General features: G+C 47.1%; 1 protein-coding gene across 1 annotated transcript in view; it reads left to right on the top strand.

Moving 5' to 3' along the window:
* Nucleotides 1-19,932, top strand: part of IGSF21 (immunoglobin superfamily member 21) — a 161,913-nt gene that overhangs the window by 49,152 nt on the left and 92,829 nt on the right. Inside the window, exon 2 of the mRNA XM_063145127.1 lies at nt 11,105-11,217. Within this exon, the coding sequence (XP_063001197.1) occupies nt 11,105-11,217 (113 nt within the window). The remainder of the gene's footprint in view (nt 1-11,104; nt 11,218-19,932) is intronic.

Here is a 19,932-nt window from a genome sequence, read left to right as displayed (position 1 = left end):
CACATAGCAAATAGTTTAATTATGGAACTCACGACCACAGGATGTAGTGATGACCAACAATTTGGATGGCTTTAAAAGGGGGCTGGATAAATTCCTGGAGGAGAAGGCTTTCCATGGCTACTAGCCCTGATGGATGTGTGCTACCTCCAGTATCTGAGGCAGTAAGCTTGGGTGTGCCAGTTGCTGGGGAACATGGGTGGGAGGGTGCTGTTGCACCATGTCCTGCTTTGTGGGTCCCTGGTCAACAGCTGGTTGGCCACTGTGTGAACAGAGTGCTGAACTAGATGGGCCCTTGGTCTGATCCAGCAGGGCTCTTCTTATGTTCCTATCCTGTGGCTGCCATGTCTGACTTCAAAGGCTCCTTAGGGCCCTAGGGGGTGCAGGAGTTTGCGGTTGGGCATCCTGCTCCCTTCATATGAGACCTCCAGTTCTAGTTTTCTGCATAGCTGAGCCTTGACACCAGCTTTGGCTACATGGTGATACCATCAAGCCAATTAAGGGTGAGGGCAATGCTTCCTGCCCTCACTCTGAATGGGAGAACACCCCCTTCCATTACACAGCCTCTGCTCTGAATTGCTCCTAGAACATGGTGGAGATTCCCCCGCCCCCAAACTGCGAACTCTCTAGTCAAACTAAGCTTTTGTTGTTTATTCGTTCAGTCGCTTCCGACTCTTTGTGACTTCATGGACCAGCCCACGCCAGAGCTTTCTGTCGGCCGTTGCCACCCCCAGCTCCCCCAAGGTCAAGTCTGTCACCTCCAGAATATCATCCATCTTGCTCTTGGTCGGCCCCTCTTCCTAAGTGTAACTAACTAAGTAACTAAGCTTACACTCATGTAATTCAAATTGAATGCATATTCTTTCTCAGTTCACTCCTCCTTCCATCCATCTCCCCTTCTTCTGTGGTCTCTGCTGTGTTTCAGTTTTAGATTGTAAAACCTTCAGGGCAGGGACCGGCTATCATGCACACTGTAAAATTCAGCGCACATTGACTGTTGCTATATAAATAATAATGCATAAGCAAGGGCGTACCGGGAATAAAGTAAGGGTAAGAATATAAAAAAATGTCCTTTCTCGATCAGACTGAAGATTGACTGGGGTGAATTTGGAGGATAAAGCAGTTGTAGGGATAATAAAACAGCACCCTGGTGGACCACACCAGTATCCATTCAGTCCAGCATCCTGTCCCATCAGAGAAAAGTTTCCTGTTTCCACAGGAAACTCATTAGCTGGCCTTGAAGGTGATGCTTGTATTTGAAACCTGCAAATACTAGTAGGTTCTACCAGTAACTAGTATTTGCAGGTAGGGAAGTATGGATTTAGTGAAATACGTGTCATCTTTGTTTCACAAATTGTCTGGCATTTTTCATTCCATCGTCCACTCATTGACTGAATCAGATTTTCTTTTTTTAGGGATGTAGGGAAATTTAGTTCCACTGGCGCAAATGCGCCCCTGTGCTAGTGTACGTTAGTTGTAAGCACATTTGTGCTGTTAGGCATTACTGCTGGTGAATTTGCGCACACACGCACCAAAAAAAGAAAAAGGCTGCAAGACTGTGGAATCCACAAAACTCTGAAAAAGCCAGTCTGCTGTGGAATCTGCAGGTTAGATTCATGGACATTTGAACTCATTTGAATCTGTTGTGGATTTGTCTGTCATCCGTATTTGCAGATCGACCATCTTTTAACATGGAGGATCCATTTAGTTATCATGGTTAATAATTGTTTGATAGTCCAATTTCTGCCCCCCTTTCAAAGTGCTGCTATTAACATTCAAAGTCCTAAAGAACTTAGATGTACATTACCTGCAGGGTTGGCTCCTCCCATATATACCTGCCTGGAGACAAATATCATCTTCAGCAATTTTCCTCTGTGTTCATTCACCAAATGAAGCGAGGCAGTTCCCTGTTAAAGAAATGGTCTTTTCAGTGGTGGCACCCTGATTGTAGAATCCCCTCCAAGAGAGGGTCACCTGGTGCCTACGCTGGAGTCTTTTTGTCACCAGGTGAAGACCCTTTTATTCTCCTTGGTATTTGGAGCCTTCAGCTTTTCCTGTTTTGAAATGTGTGATGGCATTTTGAGATCTTCACATGGTTGTTGTTGTACTTTGGTTTTATCCTGTAGTTTTCAATGTTTAGAAGTTTGCTTTATCACCTCGTTGGATTTGATGATTTTTTTACTGTTTTGGACTGACCAGAGAGTTTTGGCTAGTAGTAAGTACAAAAGTGCAATTATTTAATAAATAAGAATTGCCCAATGCACCTTCTGCATCAGGAAGGAATTATTTCCATGGACTGTTGAAATGTATTATTATTGGTAGTAGTATCAGTAGTGAAATCCACCTTTTTATTCCCTCTTGGCAAAGACCCCAAGTGGGTGATCTAATCCTTCTCTTTTGCCCTGAGAGGTAGATTAGGCTGAGAGTTATTGACTGGACCCTGAGTAGGGTCTTGAACTCAGATCTCCCAAGTCCCAGTACAACACTCTGACCGCTACGCCACACTGGCTCAGATGAGGCAGAGGAAAGAAGGGAGCAGTAATAATTATTATTATGCTTGGAACCAGAAATGGAAGATATGAGAATTGACGATCTTACTTTTGTCCCTGATATTTTTTCCCCCTGGGCTAGTTTGTCTTGAAGACAACTGTTGTGTTGCCAATCCAGTACGTAAGCAATTTGTTCCAGACCCCCTCGGGCATTTTGGCTCGGTCTCAGGTGAAGAGAATGAAGAGGCGAAATAAGCAAAAGCTACTGTTTGCATCTACCGCAATCAGCCAAAGCTAAACGCTTTTCTCCAAGCCCAGCTGCACAGGGGTGTGAAATCGAGATTAGAACCGACGAGCTTCCTTTTCCAACTGCCTCAAGTTGTGGCTTTTCTCTAAAATTCCACCGGTTTAGGAAAACTCCTAGCGCTGACATCCTTGCTTCCTTTCAGGTTTATGGTTTGCAAGTTTTTGAAACAGGGATGCAGGAGAATTTCATTTTGGCTCACCAAAGATTTGTAGCCCTGAATGCAAGTGGGAGCACACGTCTGCTGAAAATATCTGCACATTGCTGAACACATGCTCACATTCTTCTCCTAATTCCTGGCTCGGTTTGTGTAAATTTCTTAATTTGTGCAAATTTCCTCTGCCCTGCTTTATTCTATAGGGGAAAGTTGCACAAATTAGGAAACTACAAATTAGGGGATCTCCTCTTTGATGTTCAATAAAATAATAATAACAATAACAATAACAATAATAATAATAACAGATCTATTTCTCACCCGCCTCTCCACCCCGATCGAGGCGTGTAAGTTTATGTAAGTTTCGCACCCAACCCAACTTAGTATGAATAGGATGAAGAACTGATACCATGTGAAACTGCTCCTCAAACAGACCAGATTTATTTAAGGGAGAAGGCCTCAGTCAATATGAAGGCAGGTCTAGCCATCCTAAAGGAAGCTGAAACCATAGTTAAGGTTCAGTCAGAATTTGCTACTTGTTGGAGCAAGGTACAGACAATCTTTTTTGGCATCAAGCATCACTCTGAGCTCTCCATGGTGCTGTTCTATTCTTGTTTCTGTCTCTCTGGGAAACCTGTACACCCTATAATCCAGACATACTAGTGCTTAACAGACCTACATCCTCCCTGCAACAGGGCTAGCTGGCTGAACCAGATCACATAACGGGTTTCTGAAATCCAAGGTGAATGACTCATTTAGACTTTCTGTGTAGGTGGGGTTCAGAGAAGTACTTGTGAATGTGTTTCTTGTGTCACAAAAAGCAGGTAATGCTCTGAACTTTGCAATTCAGCTTTCATACTCAAGAAATAATGGTTATTTTAAGCCCAGAGGACCTGATGCCCTTCAGTTTCCCATCTTCGTGAACAGATGTGGCCTCTTTGCCAAAGAAGAACGTAAAACGTGGACCCTCCACCACTCACCTATTCCTCCATCCTGATTCACGTTGCACTCTCTCCTGCTTCTCACCTCCCTGTTCCGCCCCTTCCATCTTTGCCATGCATTACCGTGTTTTCCCTCCACTCCTCTGCATGACAGTTCCATTAAGAAATTATTTACATTTCTCTGTTGCTTGCTCCAGTGTCATTTCCTCGGCATGGAGACGAAATTGGATGTGAAGAGGGATCTCTTTGAAACAAGCCCTGTTGAGGTTCCATCATGGATTACAGAGACAAGAGGGGCAATTTACCTTTCAAACGGATGATGGGGTTACCAGGGAGGTTTTGGGTGCGAGATGACTTAGAAGGAGCACTACAGACAGATCCCGTCCCCCAATGAGAAAGCATTCGCTGTGTGTCCTTTCCTGTCGCATTTTCCATCTCTGCTTAGCATCTGGGACGAGCAGAGCCATTTGCTTCCACCCCAGGCGAGTTAAGGCAACGTCGGGAGGAGATCAATTGAAAACCCCTCTCTTCCAATCTCCAGAACAGATTGCGGACTTTCACAATCCTGGTATGCCCAGAGAATAGATGTCCTCCTTGCACCCGGACCCAATTTGTATGGTGGAATGGGGGAGGGAGTGGAACAAGCATGTGCATCACTAATTTAGACCGGGGTGTGTGTGGAAAGGATGCAATTTGAGTCCGGGAGAAGGTATAGTTCTCTTGATGAAATGCATGTTGGTTGGTTGGTTTTGATGGTCCGATCTGTTGCAGTTTTTGAGATTATTTAGCCTTGTTATTCTGGTGCTATGCAGATAAATCCAAAGAAAGTCAATGTGTCACATGAGTATGGAGTAGGGCTGTGCACAGTCCGTCCGTCCCCCCATTTGCCTCAGTTCAGTCCCTGTCATCACTCCAGGTAGGGCAGGGAAAACGCCTGTCTGCAACCCTGCAGAATCATGGCTGCCAGTCAGTGTCAGCTGACTCAGGCCGTTTCTAAACCTAAGGATTATCCCAGGAAAATGGAGGGGTCATCCCTGCCTCCTCCTGGGATCCCATGTGTGTGTCATTTGGATGCACAGGGATGTTCCCAGGACGATCCCGGGGGGAAAGGTATTTATTTATTTATTTATTTATTACATTTTTATACCGCCCAATAGCCAAAGCTGTCTGGGCGGTTCACAAAAATTAAAACCGTAATAAAACAACCAATAATCTAAAAACACAAATACAAAATACAGTATAAAAAAGCACAACCAGGATAAAACCATGTAGCAGAAATTGATATAAGATTAAAATACAGAATTAGAACAGTGAAATTTAAATTCAATTTAAAATTAAGTGTTTAAATACTGAGAGAATAAAAAGGTCTTCAGCTGGCGATGAAAGGAGTACAGTGTAGGTGCCAGGCGGACCTCTCTGGGGAGCTCATTCCACAGCCGGGGTGCTACAGTGGAGAAAGCCACAGCGGAGAAAGGTAGGTGTAGAAACGGCCTCAGTATAACACAGAATCATAGAATAGAAGAGTTGGAAGGGGCCTAAAAGGCCATGGAGTCCAACCCCCTGCTCAATGCAGGAATCCACCCTACAGCATCCCTGACAGATGGTTGTCCAGCTGCCTCTTGAAGGCCTCTAGTGTGGGAGAGCCCACAACCTCCATAGGTAACTGGCTCCATTGTCGTACTGCTCTAACAGTCAGGAAGTTTTTCCTGACGTCCAGCTAGAATCTGACTTCCTGTAACTTGAACCTGTTATTCCGTGTCCTGCACTCTGTGAGGATTGAGAATTTCCTAAGCTACAAGCCCTGTTGAACTCAGTGGGACTTATATCTGAGTAGGTATACGTAGGTGGGAACAGTGTGCTGAACTGAATGAATCCTAGAATCATAGAATAGTAGAGTTGGAAGGGGGCTCTGAGGCCATCTAGTCCAACCCCCTGCTCAATGCAGGAACCCCCCTTAAAGCATGGACTTGATGGCCTTATAGGCCCCTTCAAACTCTGCTATTCTATGATTCTATGAAACAGATTTGCTGTACTCCCTACCTGTTGAAGGTGAATCCTGGATCCAGCACATGTGTTACATCCATTTTGGGATGCCTCTTCTAAGATGGTGTCTGTCAACTGAACTTTCTAGAAGTGCTTTGGATTAGAGCCCGATTTGGTCATACTTAAAATGCAGCCACCAAAATCAAGTTACTCATGACTAACTTCTGTCCGACTGATTTCGATAACTCTGCTCCAAGTATGACTAAATTTGAACTTATCCCCTAATATTCAAAACAATAAAGGCCCAAGCCAATGATATTTAGACAGAAAATAGTCCTATAACTCCCAGCATGGCTGGTTGTGGAAGGCGGGAAGCTATAGGACTTTTTTTCCTATCTAAACATGCATAGTGTTGCTCCCCGAACATATTTTAAAATATCACAGTTGATTGATTGTGCACACCTTTTAATTCAACTAAAACGTGTTCAACTCATTAATCTAACTGATTAATGGACTAAATGTTCCCCCTAGGTTTATCAGTCCATAATTTAAATTTTTAGGCTTCCCCCCCCCCCGCAACTCCAGAAAGGTCATCTAAATGGCTCCCAAGAAGTTAGCTTAAAATGTGAAGCAAACATTGGAAACTCTGTTAAAAGGAATAAATGTATAAACTAAATCAAGAATAAATTTGAGACTCAGAGATCTCTACAAGCCTAGGAAAACAGAGAGGTTTTTGCCAATGGTCTCCAATTTGCATTGGAGAAACGCTGGTGGGTCTTCCTTAGGCAACTAAATTGACAACTCGATTTAGAGATGTTTAAGGAAAATGGAGTGTATGATATACCAGATCTGGTAAATTAACTCTCAACATGGTTGCCTTAAAGAAATCCATCAACCAGACTAGTCACTTCTCAGTCAGCATAGTCTGCCTCAAAGAGGCTGGTTGTGAGGAAGCTCTGAGCCCCCTAACCCGTTCCTCAAGGGTTTCCTCTCCTTGAAATGGATTGATTTGGCCTCCTCACTCTACAAGTCTCCAACACTATCTCCAGGCCATCTTTTTTCTCAGCTTTTCATAACATCCTTCCAGCATAGTAACGTGTCTTGACGGAGACGGATCTCTGGCAATAATTTCCCTGTGCGGCCGTGTCTAATTCTTAAATATTGTCGGTTATTTTGCTAAACGTAGCTTAATAGGCTCCATATAAGTGTTCTTGGTGAGAGAGGAGGAAGACAGATGGAGCAGTTTGGAGTAATGAAGCGTCACGTTAATGGGGGATTCAGTGTCCACGATACAGGGAGCAAAATGAATGCTGGAAGGAGATGAAAGTTGAGGTCATTTTATTTATTTTTAAAAAAGGAAGAAGCTGTTCAGTTCTACGTCTCATTTTCTAATGCACCTCAGTGAGTCCTTTGGAAGATTTCATGTGCAATGGACAGGCAGGTATATACCTCAACCCAAAAAAGATGGAGCAAGGGATGGGAGCCCCCAAGTTGCTAGGCCTCACTGAAATTCTCTGAACTTTATTCCAAATCTTGGTTCAGCTCTGATTCTCATTTGCAAACTGTGTTTTTTTTGGCGGGGGGGATTTGAAATGGGGAAAGTTCATAGAATCATAGAATAGCAGAGTTGGAAGGGGCCTACAAGGCCATCGAGTCCAGCCCCCTGCTCAATGCAGGAATCCACCCTAAAGCATCCCCGACAGATGCTTGTCCAGCTGCCTCTTGAAGGCCTCTAGTGTGGGAGAGCCCACCACCTCCCTTGGTCACTGGTTCCATTGTCGTACTGCTCTAACAGTCAGGGAGTTTTTCCTGATGTCTAGCTGGAATCTGGCTTTCTTTAACTTGAGCCCGTTATTCCGTGTCCTGCACTCTGGGAGGATCAAGAAGAGATCCTGGCCCTCCTCTGTGTGACAACCTTTGAAGTATTTGAAGAGTGTTCTCATGTCTCCCCTCAATCTTCTCGTCTCCAGGCTAAACCTGCCCAGTTCTTTCAGTCTCTCTTCATAGGGCTTGATTTCCAGACCCCTGATCATCCTGGTTGCCCTCTTCTGAACACGCTCCAGCTTGTCTGCGTCCTTCTTGAATTGTGGAGCCCAGAACTGGACACAATACTCAAGATGAGGCCTAACCAGGGCCGAATAGAGAGGAATCAGGACCTCACGTGATTTGGAAACTATACTTCTATTAATGCAGCCCAAAATAGCATTTGCCTTTCTTGCAGTCACATCGCACTGTTGGCTCATATTCAGCTTGTGATCTACAACAACTCCAAGATCCTTCTCGTTTGTAGTATTGCTGAGCCAAGTATCCCCCATCTTGTAACTGTGCATTTGGTTTCTATTTCTTAGATGTAGAACTTTGCTTTTATCCCTATGAAATTTCATTCTGTTGTTTTCAGCCCAGCACTCCAGCCTATCAAGATCACTTTGAAGTTTGTTCAAAGTTGTGTAGTTTGAGGGAGTTGTGTACTTTTCCAAATTTCTTCTTTTCGAGAAAGTTGTACACTTCCCCATATTTCTATATTTTGAGAAAGTTTTCCATTTTTTGAAATGTTTGCATTTTCCCAAATTTCTGCATTTTGAGAAAGTTGAACGTTTCCCCCCAAATTTGGTCATTTTGAGAAAATTGTGCACCTTTCAAAACTGGCACAGGGTTTTTTTGCACATTTTGAGGATGCTATGCATTTTTCAAGTACATGTTTTGCAAACATGAATGCAGGTTCAGGAAACTGTGGACGCTTTTGGAGAACATTTGCTCCCACCTGGCTCTGTGTTCAGGATTGCAAACGGGACATTTCTGAATGAATTGCGAACTGAAATGAAATTCTCATCCATCCCCAGAACCATCATGGTATAATATGTTGGCAGTGTGTGTGCGATTCTCTTTGAATCATGGTGGTCCAGGAACAGAACCTGATCTGATTTTTCTTTCCAGTTTGGGAAGGGCTGGGTGGGTGGGATAATAGTTTTCCTATGATCCAGAAAGCAGATTTCACGCAGAGAGACAAAGACAGGCCAGATCTACACCAAGCAAGATATCACACTATGAAAGTGGTTTGGAAACGGTATGTGAAATGTGTCGTGGGCCCTGAGAGTTGACAATGCACTTCAATACCGTTATAAAGCAGTAATGTAGATCCTGCTGGTGACTTAGACAGGAGGACACAGACCATTAAAAACAAGTAAACTTGAAGGCTGGGGAAAGGTACCAGAACCATCTCTGCTCCCGTCTACAAGTTGTATTCGTGAAATCAAAGACTCTGGAAGGATTGGGCCGATAGTTCGATGGGATTTCTCCTCTTCGCTTCCTTTTAAGCGAGTCTCTGAATGTATTACTATAGAAGCACCTGTTCTCCACAAGCCGACAGCGTGATTGGCTGGGGAACATTCACATGACACCCCTGACATTAATCACCGCGTTTGTATTGGGCCGTCTGGGGACATTGCCAAACAGGTGCCATCCCCCGCCCTCTGCTCCTGGCTTGCCTACCCTTCCTTCGGTGTGTGCCGCATTTCCACCGAATAGCAGCGCGTCCCTGCTATACGGTACATATTTGACTGTAATAATTGTGACTTGTGACAAACTGTGCGACGTACCCTGTTCACTCCCAGGCTCCCATTTCGTTGTCGATTTGGGGTTTAGGCAGAAAACCGCCTTAAAGCAAAAGGCTGGTTGCTTCCTGGCTTCCGTTCTCAGACTCTTCTTTCGGCTGGCTGCTGTGCAACAGGATGGTGCAACTTTGAGCTACTACATGGGGTCTGGCCACAGGGAACATATGTCCCATGGGTCTGAAAGCAGCTTTCTTTTATCTGGTGCCTTCCGGATGTGCTGGGACTACAACCCCCAGCGTTCCTGGCCACTAACCATGCTTGAAGTCTAAAACACCAGGAGGTCTCCAGTTTGGGGAAGGAAGTCTTAACTCATGACACCGGTTGCTGGTCATTTTCTGGGCATGATTTGAAGGGCTTCTGATCATTTCTGAAGCCTGAATTGGTTTTAGGGATGGCCGAATCAGCAAGGGGCCCCTTACACCTTTTAACGTTGTGTACATCATCACTTTAAGGCAGTCATTTACGCAACTTGGGAATTACAGAACTCACTGAGCTGATAATATGCACATATTGATGACTTGGTTAGAGGACAGGCATCTCAACGTGCTTCCCGGGTGCTCATCAGCCTGTCCAACGGCTCAGCTTGCCTAGTCAGGCAGCAAGGACAGCTCAGCGGGCCTCCGTACGTCCCCTCCCTCCACCTGTAGCTAGTTGTCATTAATGCCTTTATCATTTGCTGAGTTTTCCCCTCGCGCTTTGCCGTGCTTCTCACCAGCAACATATTTTCCGTAAAACAACAACAGATTGTTTTTTAAAATTGTTTTAACACATTGGCTACCCTGAGAGTTCTTGGCTGAATATTCAAAACATGTTAACGGATGGAAAAAATAAAACATTGCCTTTTGGGGGAAGATACAGAGTTTCCATGTGCCGGGGCAGTATATCTTTGATTTCCTGGTTCTAGGGATCGATTATTCTCTCGCTCCTGCTTCTGGTGTGCTGTAGTGGTTGGGGTGTTGGGCTGAGACTTGGGAGATCCAGGTTCTAGTCCCCGTTTGGTGATGCAGCTCACTGGCGGACTTTGGGCCAGTCGCTGGCTCTCAACCTCACAGGGTTGTTGTGAGAATCAAATGGTGAGGAGAGGACCATGTTAGCCATCTTGGCTTCCTTGGAAGTGGAAAGAAATGTGTGATATAAATGTAATGGTTCAATCAATCAATCAAATCGAAATAAAATAGGGATGGACGGCCCCTTGTCCATCCTGCGTAGTAGGTGTCGAACCCTGACACATGGTGCTGGGTGAACCATTCTGTGGTCTGCGGTGGGTCGACAGTGGCACGTGGGTGCCTACTTCCTTGGTGAACCGCCATTTTCTGCAGAAATGGTAGCCCTTTCCTGCCCGTAAATGTCCTGTTTGTGCAAATGGCAGCTTTAAAGGGCGGTGTACGTAACATTACAGGCATTCATGCCACTGCGCTTTCCCGTCTGGACATGCCCCGACTCGGGCAAACGCCGGGGTCTGTGGACTAGCATCCGTGGGGGCGGGCAGTGATTTCTCTGGCCTGCGCCATCCCTAAAATAAAATATTCCTGGGCATTTGCCTGGCTGCTCATTGCTGAGCTGATCCCACAAGTCCACTCCTATCTGCTCACCTCCATCTCTCTCTCTCTCTCTCTCTGTTCCAGGTTACCTGACGGTCAGCATCGAGCCGCTGCCACCGGTGGTAGTTGGAGATGCCGTGACGTTGAAATGTAACTTCAAGACAGACGGCAGGATGCGGGAAATAGTTTGGTACCGGGTAAGCACAGCAACGTGACTCCACTCCCCGCTCTGCTCCCAGAGCCTCCTGCGCTGTTTTCGGGGTCTTTGTGGCAAGAACATGGCCAAGTTGGGTTCCCACGCAACGGCATGCCTCTACCCTGTCCTTAAATCGCTCTTCGTTTGAGCCTCTAGCTCATGAGCGCTAAGTTCTTAGAGTCCCTTCCAGGTTCAGAGGTGAGCGAAGCTAGCAGTGGAAGGAGCAGGGCCTTTTTAATGGCAGTACCCCATTTCTGGATCACCTTCTTTAAAAAAAAGGTTCACTTGGTCCCTTCTTTAAGTTTTAGATCCCTGGTCAAGAGCTGACTTATTTAGAAGTGCTTTTTCCCCCTTCTTCTTTTTTTTTAAAATGCACATCAGTTTTCTTCGCTGCGCACGTATACGTATAGGATGTGCTGCTTGCCGCTTTATCTGGTGTGTATGTGTGTGTGTGTGTTTTCCTGCAGTTGCCTTTAAATTCTGCCTTTTCTAGGGCAGGCTAGCTTTCCCTTGTCTGCAAGTGCATGTCCTTTTCTTAAGTGAATGCCACTTTGCAAATCTGAATATAAAACGGATATGAATAAATGAAATTGCTCCTGGTGCAACACCTGCCCTCGGAACTGGCTTCCCCAGAGTGATGCAGAAAGAAAGGAATGTGGCCTCTTCTGAAAATGAGTATAATTTACTCTTTTGCAAGCTGCAATTCCATGCATGCTTACCTGGGAGCAAGCCCTGTGAAGCCCAGTGGGTCTTACTTTGGAGGAACTGTGCATGGGATTGCACAGGACAGGACTGGACCATTTTGGCTGGGGCTGGAGGACATGTTTCTATTTTTAAACCATGTCTGTGTAGGGATGGGCGAATGAGTGAGGTTCAAGGTCTCCAAGATCCATCTTGTGACCAATTCTCACTTGTGTTTGTGATCGCTGGTTGCTCTGCGTGAATGGGAGCATGTTGCTGGGGAACATGGGTAGGAGGGTGCTGTTGCACTCCTGTCCTGCTTGTGGGTCCCTGGTCGAGAGTAGGTTGGACACTGTGTGAACAGAGTGCTGGACTAGATGGACCCTTGGTCTGATCCAGCAGGGCTCTCCTGCATTGAGCAGGGGGTTGGACTCGATGGCCTTAGAGGCCCCTTCCAACTCTACTATTCTATGATGTTCTTAATGGGAGATTTGTGCAAATTGAGCAGCGACCAGAGAATAGATCTGTGCAAATCTCCCCAAATGCTTTAAGGTGGATTCCAGCCTTGAGCAGGGGGTTGGACTCGATGGCCTTATAGGCCCCTTCCAACTCTACTATTCTATGATTCTACGAAATTTGCACCAATGTCCTAATCATTAGGACATTGGTTCAAATTTCCTCTATTGGCTATCTCAGGGCTCATTCAACCTACAGAGCAAATCTCGGTAAATTGGGACATCTGCAAATTGAACTGGGAATCAGGGACCGGATGGACATGAGAAAGTGTTCAACGGTTTGTGGAATACATTTTTGGTGGTGCTGCTTGTGTCCGGGGCTTTGACCGGCGTCTGATCGCACGTTTTTGCAAGCAGAAATGAGAATCTCATGCACCCCTTTGCCCGTGAGCGACATGCTTAGCGTAGGCTGAACAGGCCATGGTTTGAAGTAATTAGGGATGCCACGGAGAGATGGAGCTATTTGGCTGCAGACACACATGCGCGCGCGCGCACACGGCCCGAGAAGGCCAGTATGTGTTAGCAATCTGTGTCAAATGCCATTTAGTTCCAGGTCACCTGGACAGCTGCGAGAGCCAAAGGTCTATTTATCTCGAAACCCATTAAGTCTTTTCGCGGGAATGACGGGAGTTTAACCCTGCCTGGGAATGCGATTGCCATCTCTCTCGGGCTGCTGCCCTCACGGCGTGCTCTCGTTCAACCCGCTCGGAGAAGATGGGAGAAAATTGTTGTTGTATATCTTATCTCTTTGCTCGGTTTGCCTTTAGGAGTACTTTAAAAATAAATAGAGAAGCACCTGTTCTGATCAGCATTCTAGGTTTGTATGTATTCTGTCCTTGGGAGTTGCAGCGAAGAGAGCAGCTGAGCTGAATCATGGCCAGTTTCATGTTTCTGGACAATAGCAGTTCTTTAGGAGGGTTGGGGTAATTTTCCCTCCAAACCCCCCCCCCCAGCTTTCTGCCACCATTTCCCCAATTTGCTTCTCTGGGCTGTGATTTTTAAAGCTCGGATCCTCCTCTTCTTCTTCATTGACTGATCGGATTATGAAAAGGTTATAAGAGCCATCTTGCCCAACTTGAAAATGCTGAAGAGGCTGTAGTTCAGTGGTGCAGCCCCTGCTTTGAATGCAGAAGGCCCTGAGTTTGATCCCCGGCATCTCCATTAACAAGAGGCAGGATCACTGATAGGCTATGCTAACTGATTGGCTATGCTCTTAGGGGAGAGGCTGTAGCTCAGCGCTAGAGCCCCTGCTCTGCATGCAGAAGGCCCCAGGTTCAATCCCCGGCATCTCCAGTAGCAAGAGGCAGGATCACTGATAGGCTATGCTAACTGATTGGCTATGCTCTTAGGGGAGAGGCTGTAGCTCAGCCCTAGAACCCCTGCTCTGCATGCAGAAGGCCCCAGGTTCAATCCCCGGCATCTCCAGGTAGCAAGATGCAGGATCACTGATAGGCTATGCTAACTGATTGGCTATGCTTTTGGGAGAAAGGCTGTAGCTCAGTGGCAGAGCATGCTTTTTACAATTAAAAAAAGTCCCAGGTTCAATTTCCGGCATCTCCTGGTAGAGTGAGGAAAGAATCCAGCCTGAAACCTTGGGGAGCCCTTGCTTCCAGCCTGTGTCAACAATACTGGGCTAAATGGACCAGGGGTCTGACTCAGTAGAAATCAGCTTCCAGTATTCCTATTTAAATCAGCTCTTTAGTCTGATCCATGGGGACTGGAAACTTAGTAGCTCGGTGGCAGCAAAGGCCCCATTTATTCAAGAGTAAAGGCGCAAATGTGCCTTTACTCTTGTGTAAATGGGGCCCTTATGGCCACCATTTACGCAGTGGGGAGAATTATTTAATTTCTGAAGCCTCCATTGTCACACACAATAGAGGCTCTGGATTATCACTCATCGGGCTGTGCAGGAACTCACCCAGCAGGTCCACAAATGCACCGTGGGGGCCTGACTGTGTCTGGGGTCAGACATGGGGGAGTCCGACTGACTCTCGGACCCAGCTGGGCACCCACAACGTCCCTTGTCAAGACCAACACTTTAAATTGTGCTCAGAAACACACTGGTAACTGCTGCATCTGAAAGAGTATTGGCGTTATGTGGTTGAATCACCTGTCCGGCAACACTTGGGCGGCCTCATCCTGCAATTCCCAAAGTTTCTCAACCGTCATCAATGACAGCCTCATGTATGGTGCATTCGAGTTCTCCCGCCTGGATATGCCGGGACTCGAACCCGGGACTTCCTGCGTGCAAAGTAAGGCAGGTGTCCTACCCCTGAGCCACGGCCCCTCCCCAAAGGGCTGAAAGTGGAGTGCTGGCACGCACAGCCATCGAGGTTATCGAAGAAGGCGGAAAGCCAACGACGGAGACAGAATTCAGGAACCTGAGCACTGCCCTTCCTGCTAAGGGGAAACTTCACCCGAGCCGAGGAGTATTAATCTGAGCTGAAAATTCAAGCGGGGGGAAAAGGGTTTGTTACTTTTTAAAGGGTAGCACGGGGTGATGGGGAATGCAAAACCAGTTTGACGTACGGAATCAATGTCTTTGGACACCCTTTTTTATCCAGCCAACCAGCCGCATCAGTCGACGTCTTCCAAATAGAAAACATGAATCAAAGCTTCTCATCCTTCTTATTCATAGCAGTAATCATGCAACCAAAAACGCCTTTGGCGCATGCCGGTTGGAGGCGGCCTCCCCGGCCCTGCTCTCCCGTTCCAAACAGATTGCGATGTCAGACACCCAGGGGGGATTTCGGATAAACAATAAGTAGAAGTGGGTGGCGAGATAAATCCCTCATCGTCCGCTTTTTAATACATGGCGACGTTTTTAAGATTCCCCCGAGTGGATGCGTCGCATTTCTCCCGTGGCCTGGGCTGACCCCGGTGGGGAGAGAACCCTCCCGGATGGATGTGAAGGGTTGCGTTGGTGGGAGGCTGTCATTTCGGCCTGGCCGTCAAGGGCTCGGAGGCCGCGGAGAGGCCTTCACGGGGCAGGTTGGGTGGGCGGCGGTGACAGCAGCTGCTGGTATCTCCTCCGGCTTATGGAACCAGTTCAAAAGCCAGGCCGTCTGCCACATCCCACCATCCTAAAGTTCAAGGCTGCTTCCTTCGGGCAAACACCCACCAGCTCCTCCGTAAAGATCAACCCGGGTCATCCTCAAACCCCTTTTTGCAACAAGGCACAAAGGAACAGGAGGCCGTAGTAGGACACCCGTGTCTGCCGTTGGAGGTATTTTCTTCTTTTTTTCCTTCCCCTCTCCCCCTTTTTTTATTATACTACGGCTTTGGATTATGTGCTGAAGAAATGTAATCTTTATTCTTAAGTAAATAAGAAAGCTCGCCTCTTGGCACGGCGCAAGGAGGAAGACTCTTGCTTTTCCAAGCACTCTCGCAGTCTCATTCGCACGGTCCCTACAAGCAGGGCCGGCCCAACTATTAGGCAGGGTGAGGCCATTGCCTCAGGTGGCAAATGCTAGGAGGCAGCAGCAAGGTGTTCAAGGAGAGAACAGTGTGCCTGGAAGCCTGCTCTGCACCCCCTAGGTTAGCCTGCTGCCTTCCGGTTGGGTGGAAGATGTTGTCCCGTCATTCATCTGCCAATCCAGTTGGCTTATGAACATGGAACAGGAGGGGGAGCCATCTTGTCCTTTGTCTCAGGCGGCAAAATGTCTTGGGGCGGCCCCGAAAAGGAACACCCATCTAAAGTGGAGCAGCTGGCTATGCACACATTAAACTTGCGTTCAAAGAACTGCACCAGGTGACAGTTCACTACCATGCCATTTTCACGTAGGGATGAGCAAAAGAGCAACATTCAAGAGGCAGCTGGACAGCTCCCTGGCAGGGATGCTGTAAGGTGGATTCCTGCATTGAGCAGGGGGTTGGACCGGATGGCCTTAGAGGCCCCTTCCAACTCTACGAGTCTAAGAGATTGCACAGACTCTCTGGCCGTCCTTTTGCTGCTCACCTCCAGCTTGGCTTCCCATTCTCCCTTGTGATCGCTTCTCATTTTGTGCCGTCTGAGAGATTTGCGCAAACGGAGCACCGGGTGCACGGGACATCTTCGCAACTCTCCCAAAATGTGCACAAACGTCGCCCATAGATGAAAGCACGGCTGATCTCGGGACGACGCTTCTCTAAGCTCCCGGGGATGAATTTATTACTTTGTGAGTAAATAAAGAATTCGCTTGGCGTACCTTCGCCTCTCGCTTCAACACAAGCGTCGGCGAAGTCCCGTTTCTCTCCATAATTAATGACCTTCTCCACCTATTAGCGTTTCCGGCTGGACTCCCCCGGCTCTGGTTTTCAAGCCGCCCTTTGCTCATGCCTGCATCTTTGTGTCTTGCGTTCCCTTGGGTCTCTATATTTCCTCCCTGGGCTCTCTTTTCTATTGTCCTTCCGAGTTGTTTGCAGTTGTCTCCTCTCTCCATCTTAATCTTCTCTATGTTTTTCTAATGAATAAAAACCTAATTACCCACTCCACTCCGTGTAAAACTTGCATCCCTCCCCACCTCGCCTCCCGCAAGACTCATTGATCATTGCAATTACCCTTGTCGGCTCTCCCCCCTCGAGGCCTTTGTTATCTTCCTGATAATACCATTCCCTCGGTCTTCACTGCTTCTCCGCAACGGGCCACAGAGGCCTCTTCTGATCTCAGCTCTCGCAATTAGCACATCCCCGCTTCCAGAAAAGTAGCAGCAGAGTGAGAGCCAGTGTGGCGTAGCGGTTACGGTGCTAGGCCGGGACTCCGGAGACCCGGGTTCCAGTCCCCACTCGGCCATGAAGCTCACTGGGTGACTCAGGGCCAGTCCCTGACTCTCAGTGACTGCCTCGCAGGGTTGTTGTGAATATAAGATGGAGAGGAGGAGGATTAGAAACAAATATACAGAAATTTAAAACCATCAAAAGCATAAAAATAGCAATATCCATTTAAAACAACTATTCTGGAGTCAGTTAAAAAAAAACTCAGCAGATGTTGTTAACAGCCTGGGAGAAGAGAAAAGTCTTGACCTGGTGCCGAAAAGATAACTGTGTTGGCACCAGGCGAGCCTCATCGGGGAGATCATTCCAAAATTGGGGGGCCACCACCGAGAAGGCTCTCTCCCTTGTTGCCATCCTCGGAGCTTCCCTCGGAGTAGGCACTCGGAGGAGGACCTTAGATGTTGAGCGCAGTGTAGGGGTAGGTTCATGTCGGGAGAGGCGTTCCATCAGGTATTGCGGTCCCAAGCTGCCATGGTTTCCATGCGAGAGGAAAAAAGGCGGAATATAATTCTCTTTGCCGATTCACACATCTACACCGGAGGACTGGGTCTTGGGGAGACAGGAAACCAATGAGGCCTTTTCATGAGTCTCCTGTGGACTCTGGAGTCTTGTCTGAGGATCATGGGTCAGAATGAGGATGATGGTTTGAGATGCCCAGGAGTCTGATGGACTCCACCGCCCCAGAACTAGAGAGCCAGTGTGGTGTAGTGGCTAGAGTGTTGGACTGGGAGTTGGGAGATCCAGGTTCTAGTCCCCACTCAGTCATGGAAGACCACTGGATGACTATTTGGGAGCCAATCTGTGTAACTGTCAGGTATAGGCCTTGTACCTAGTGGTTAGATTTATTAGGAAATGCTTTGAGAATGTCAGATGTTCTGTTCAAGCTTATCTCTGTAAGCAGTTCCCAATGGAGTCATTGGTTCACTCCTTTGTTCTCGGCCTTGGAGCCGCTGGTTCTCTGGGAACTTCAGAGTGTTTTGGAAAAGGTGGGGGCCGCTCTTCGAAGTGGGTTGTAATGTCCTGCCCTCTTGGCACGTGGGCACGGTTTACAGGTCAGAGGACCTGTCTGCCAAGTGGCTTTGAATAGGCCTTATATGCTGGGGCAAAGCTGAAAACGCTTTGCTAGGTTTCATCTCTCGACGCAAAGCCTGACCTCCCTCCTGCTATGGATTCCATCTCCGCTTGGGACTTTGAAAGCACTCTGCACATGGACTCCTTATTATTTGGACTTTGGATAGCTAAGAACTGTGCCATGAAAAGTAGTGAGGCGTTTCATAGACTTGGACTTGCATATGCTGTGGATTCTGTGTTCGTGGCCAGACTCAGGTGGCAAGGAGTTCCCAGTCCTTAGCAGAAGGATGGGACTCCTGGGCTTGAGGGTTAACCTTTCCAGAAGTCATGGTAACGGGGTCAGCTCAGTAGTGGTAGGCTGAGACTGACAAGTGCATGACGGATCTCTCTGCCCTTCTCTGGTGGCTCAGAGCAACCTTTCCTGGGACTTCGTTTTAGGAGTTTGCCCATGTCCCTTTGAGATGCCAGCGTATGCGGCATCTGGAGAAGCTCAACGCTGTTATTGGCATACCCTATTCACGCCCCACCCTCCGAGTGTTTGCCTTAAGGATCGTTTCAGAAAAAAGAGCCTAAAGCTTCCTAACCATTGTTCAGCTTTAAGTGTGTTTTGGAGACTCTGTGACCATGAAGCTGGTCTACCGTGTGATTTCCTCAATAAAAGAAGTCTCACTGATATGAGTGTCTCATGTCAGCTTGCCAGCACGTGTGAATGCCAGAGGAAACAGGCATGATGAACACGACAGCAACCCGTATCAAAACGCTTGCACATTCGGTGCCTGGGCATGGGAATCGATTCACCCTCCCCTTCTCCTCCTTGATTTGCGGTACATTGTCAGCACACAAGCTGGAATGTAAAGGCAGCCATGCGTGCTGGTGGAATCAGACGCGTTAGAAAAAGATTAGAAGTCCTGCCAGAGTGTGTGTCAGGGTGGGTGTAGCAGAGCAAATAGTCACCCATTAAACACACACACACACACACACACCAAAAAAAGTCAACAAAAAAGCCACCCAACCCTTTAGACCTACAACTTCGCATACTAATGATGGTGCTATAATTAGGCCTGCAATGCTTAACAGATTAATCAGTTGACTTAATTCATTAAATATAGGGATGTATGTCGATTTCTTTCCTGTTTGCAAATCGTTCAGACATGTCGTGTTTTTAAAACGGAACGCTCAATGCTCGGGGATTTATTATTATTATTATTATTATTATTATTATTATTATTATTATTATTATTTTGCGGGGTGGTTTCCTGAGCATGCCTTCGTATTTCTGGAAGTGTGTGCTTCTGAAAATTTATTTATTTATTTATTTATTTATTTATTTATTTATTTATTTATTGCATTTCTATCCTGCACAATAGCCAAAGCTCTCTGGGTGGTTGTGGGAGAGCCCACAACCTAGGGAGGTTGTGGGCTCTCCCACACTAGAGGCATTCAAGAGGCAGCTGGACAGCCCTCGGTCAGGTATGCTTTAGGGTGGGTTCCTGCACTGAGCAGGGGGTTGGACTCGATGGCCTTTGAAGCCCCTTCCAACTCTACAGTTCTATGATTCTATGATTCACAAACATTAAAACCATAAAGTATTGCGTCCAGTTCTGGGCTCCACAATTCAAGAAGGACGCAGACAAGCTGGAGCGTGTTCAGAGGAGGGCAACCAGGATGATACGGGGTCTGGAAACAAAGCCCTATGA

This window comes from Elgaria multicarinata, chromosome 20 (genome assembly GCF_023053635.1).
Source record: "Elgaria multicarinata webbii isolate HBS135686 ecotype San Diego chromosome 20, rElgMul1.1.pri, whole genome shotgun sequence".
In the NCBI taxonomy this organism is placed as follows: domain Eukaryota; kingdom Metazoa; phylum Chordata; class Lepidosauria; order Squamata; family Anguidae; genus Elgaria; species Elgaria multicarinata.
The sequence above is the reverse complement of the archived record's forward strand: the minus strand, read 5'-3'. Positions and strand labels throughout refer to the sequence as shown.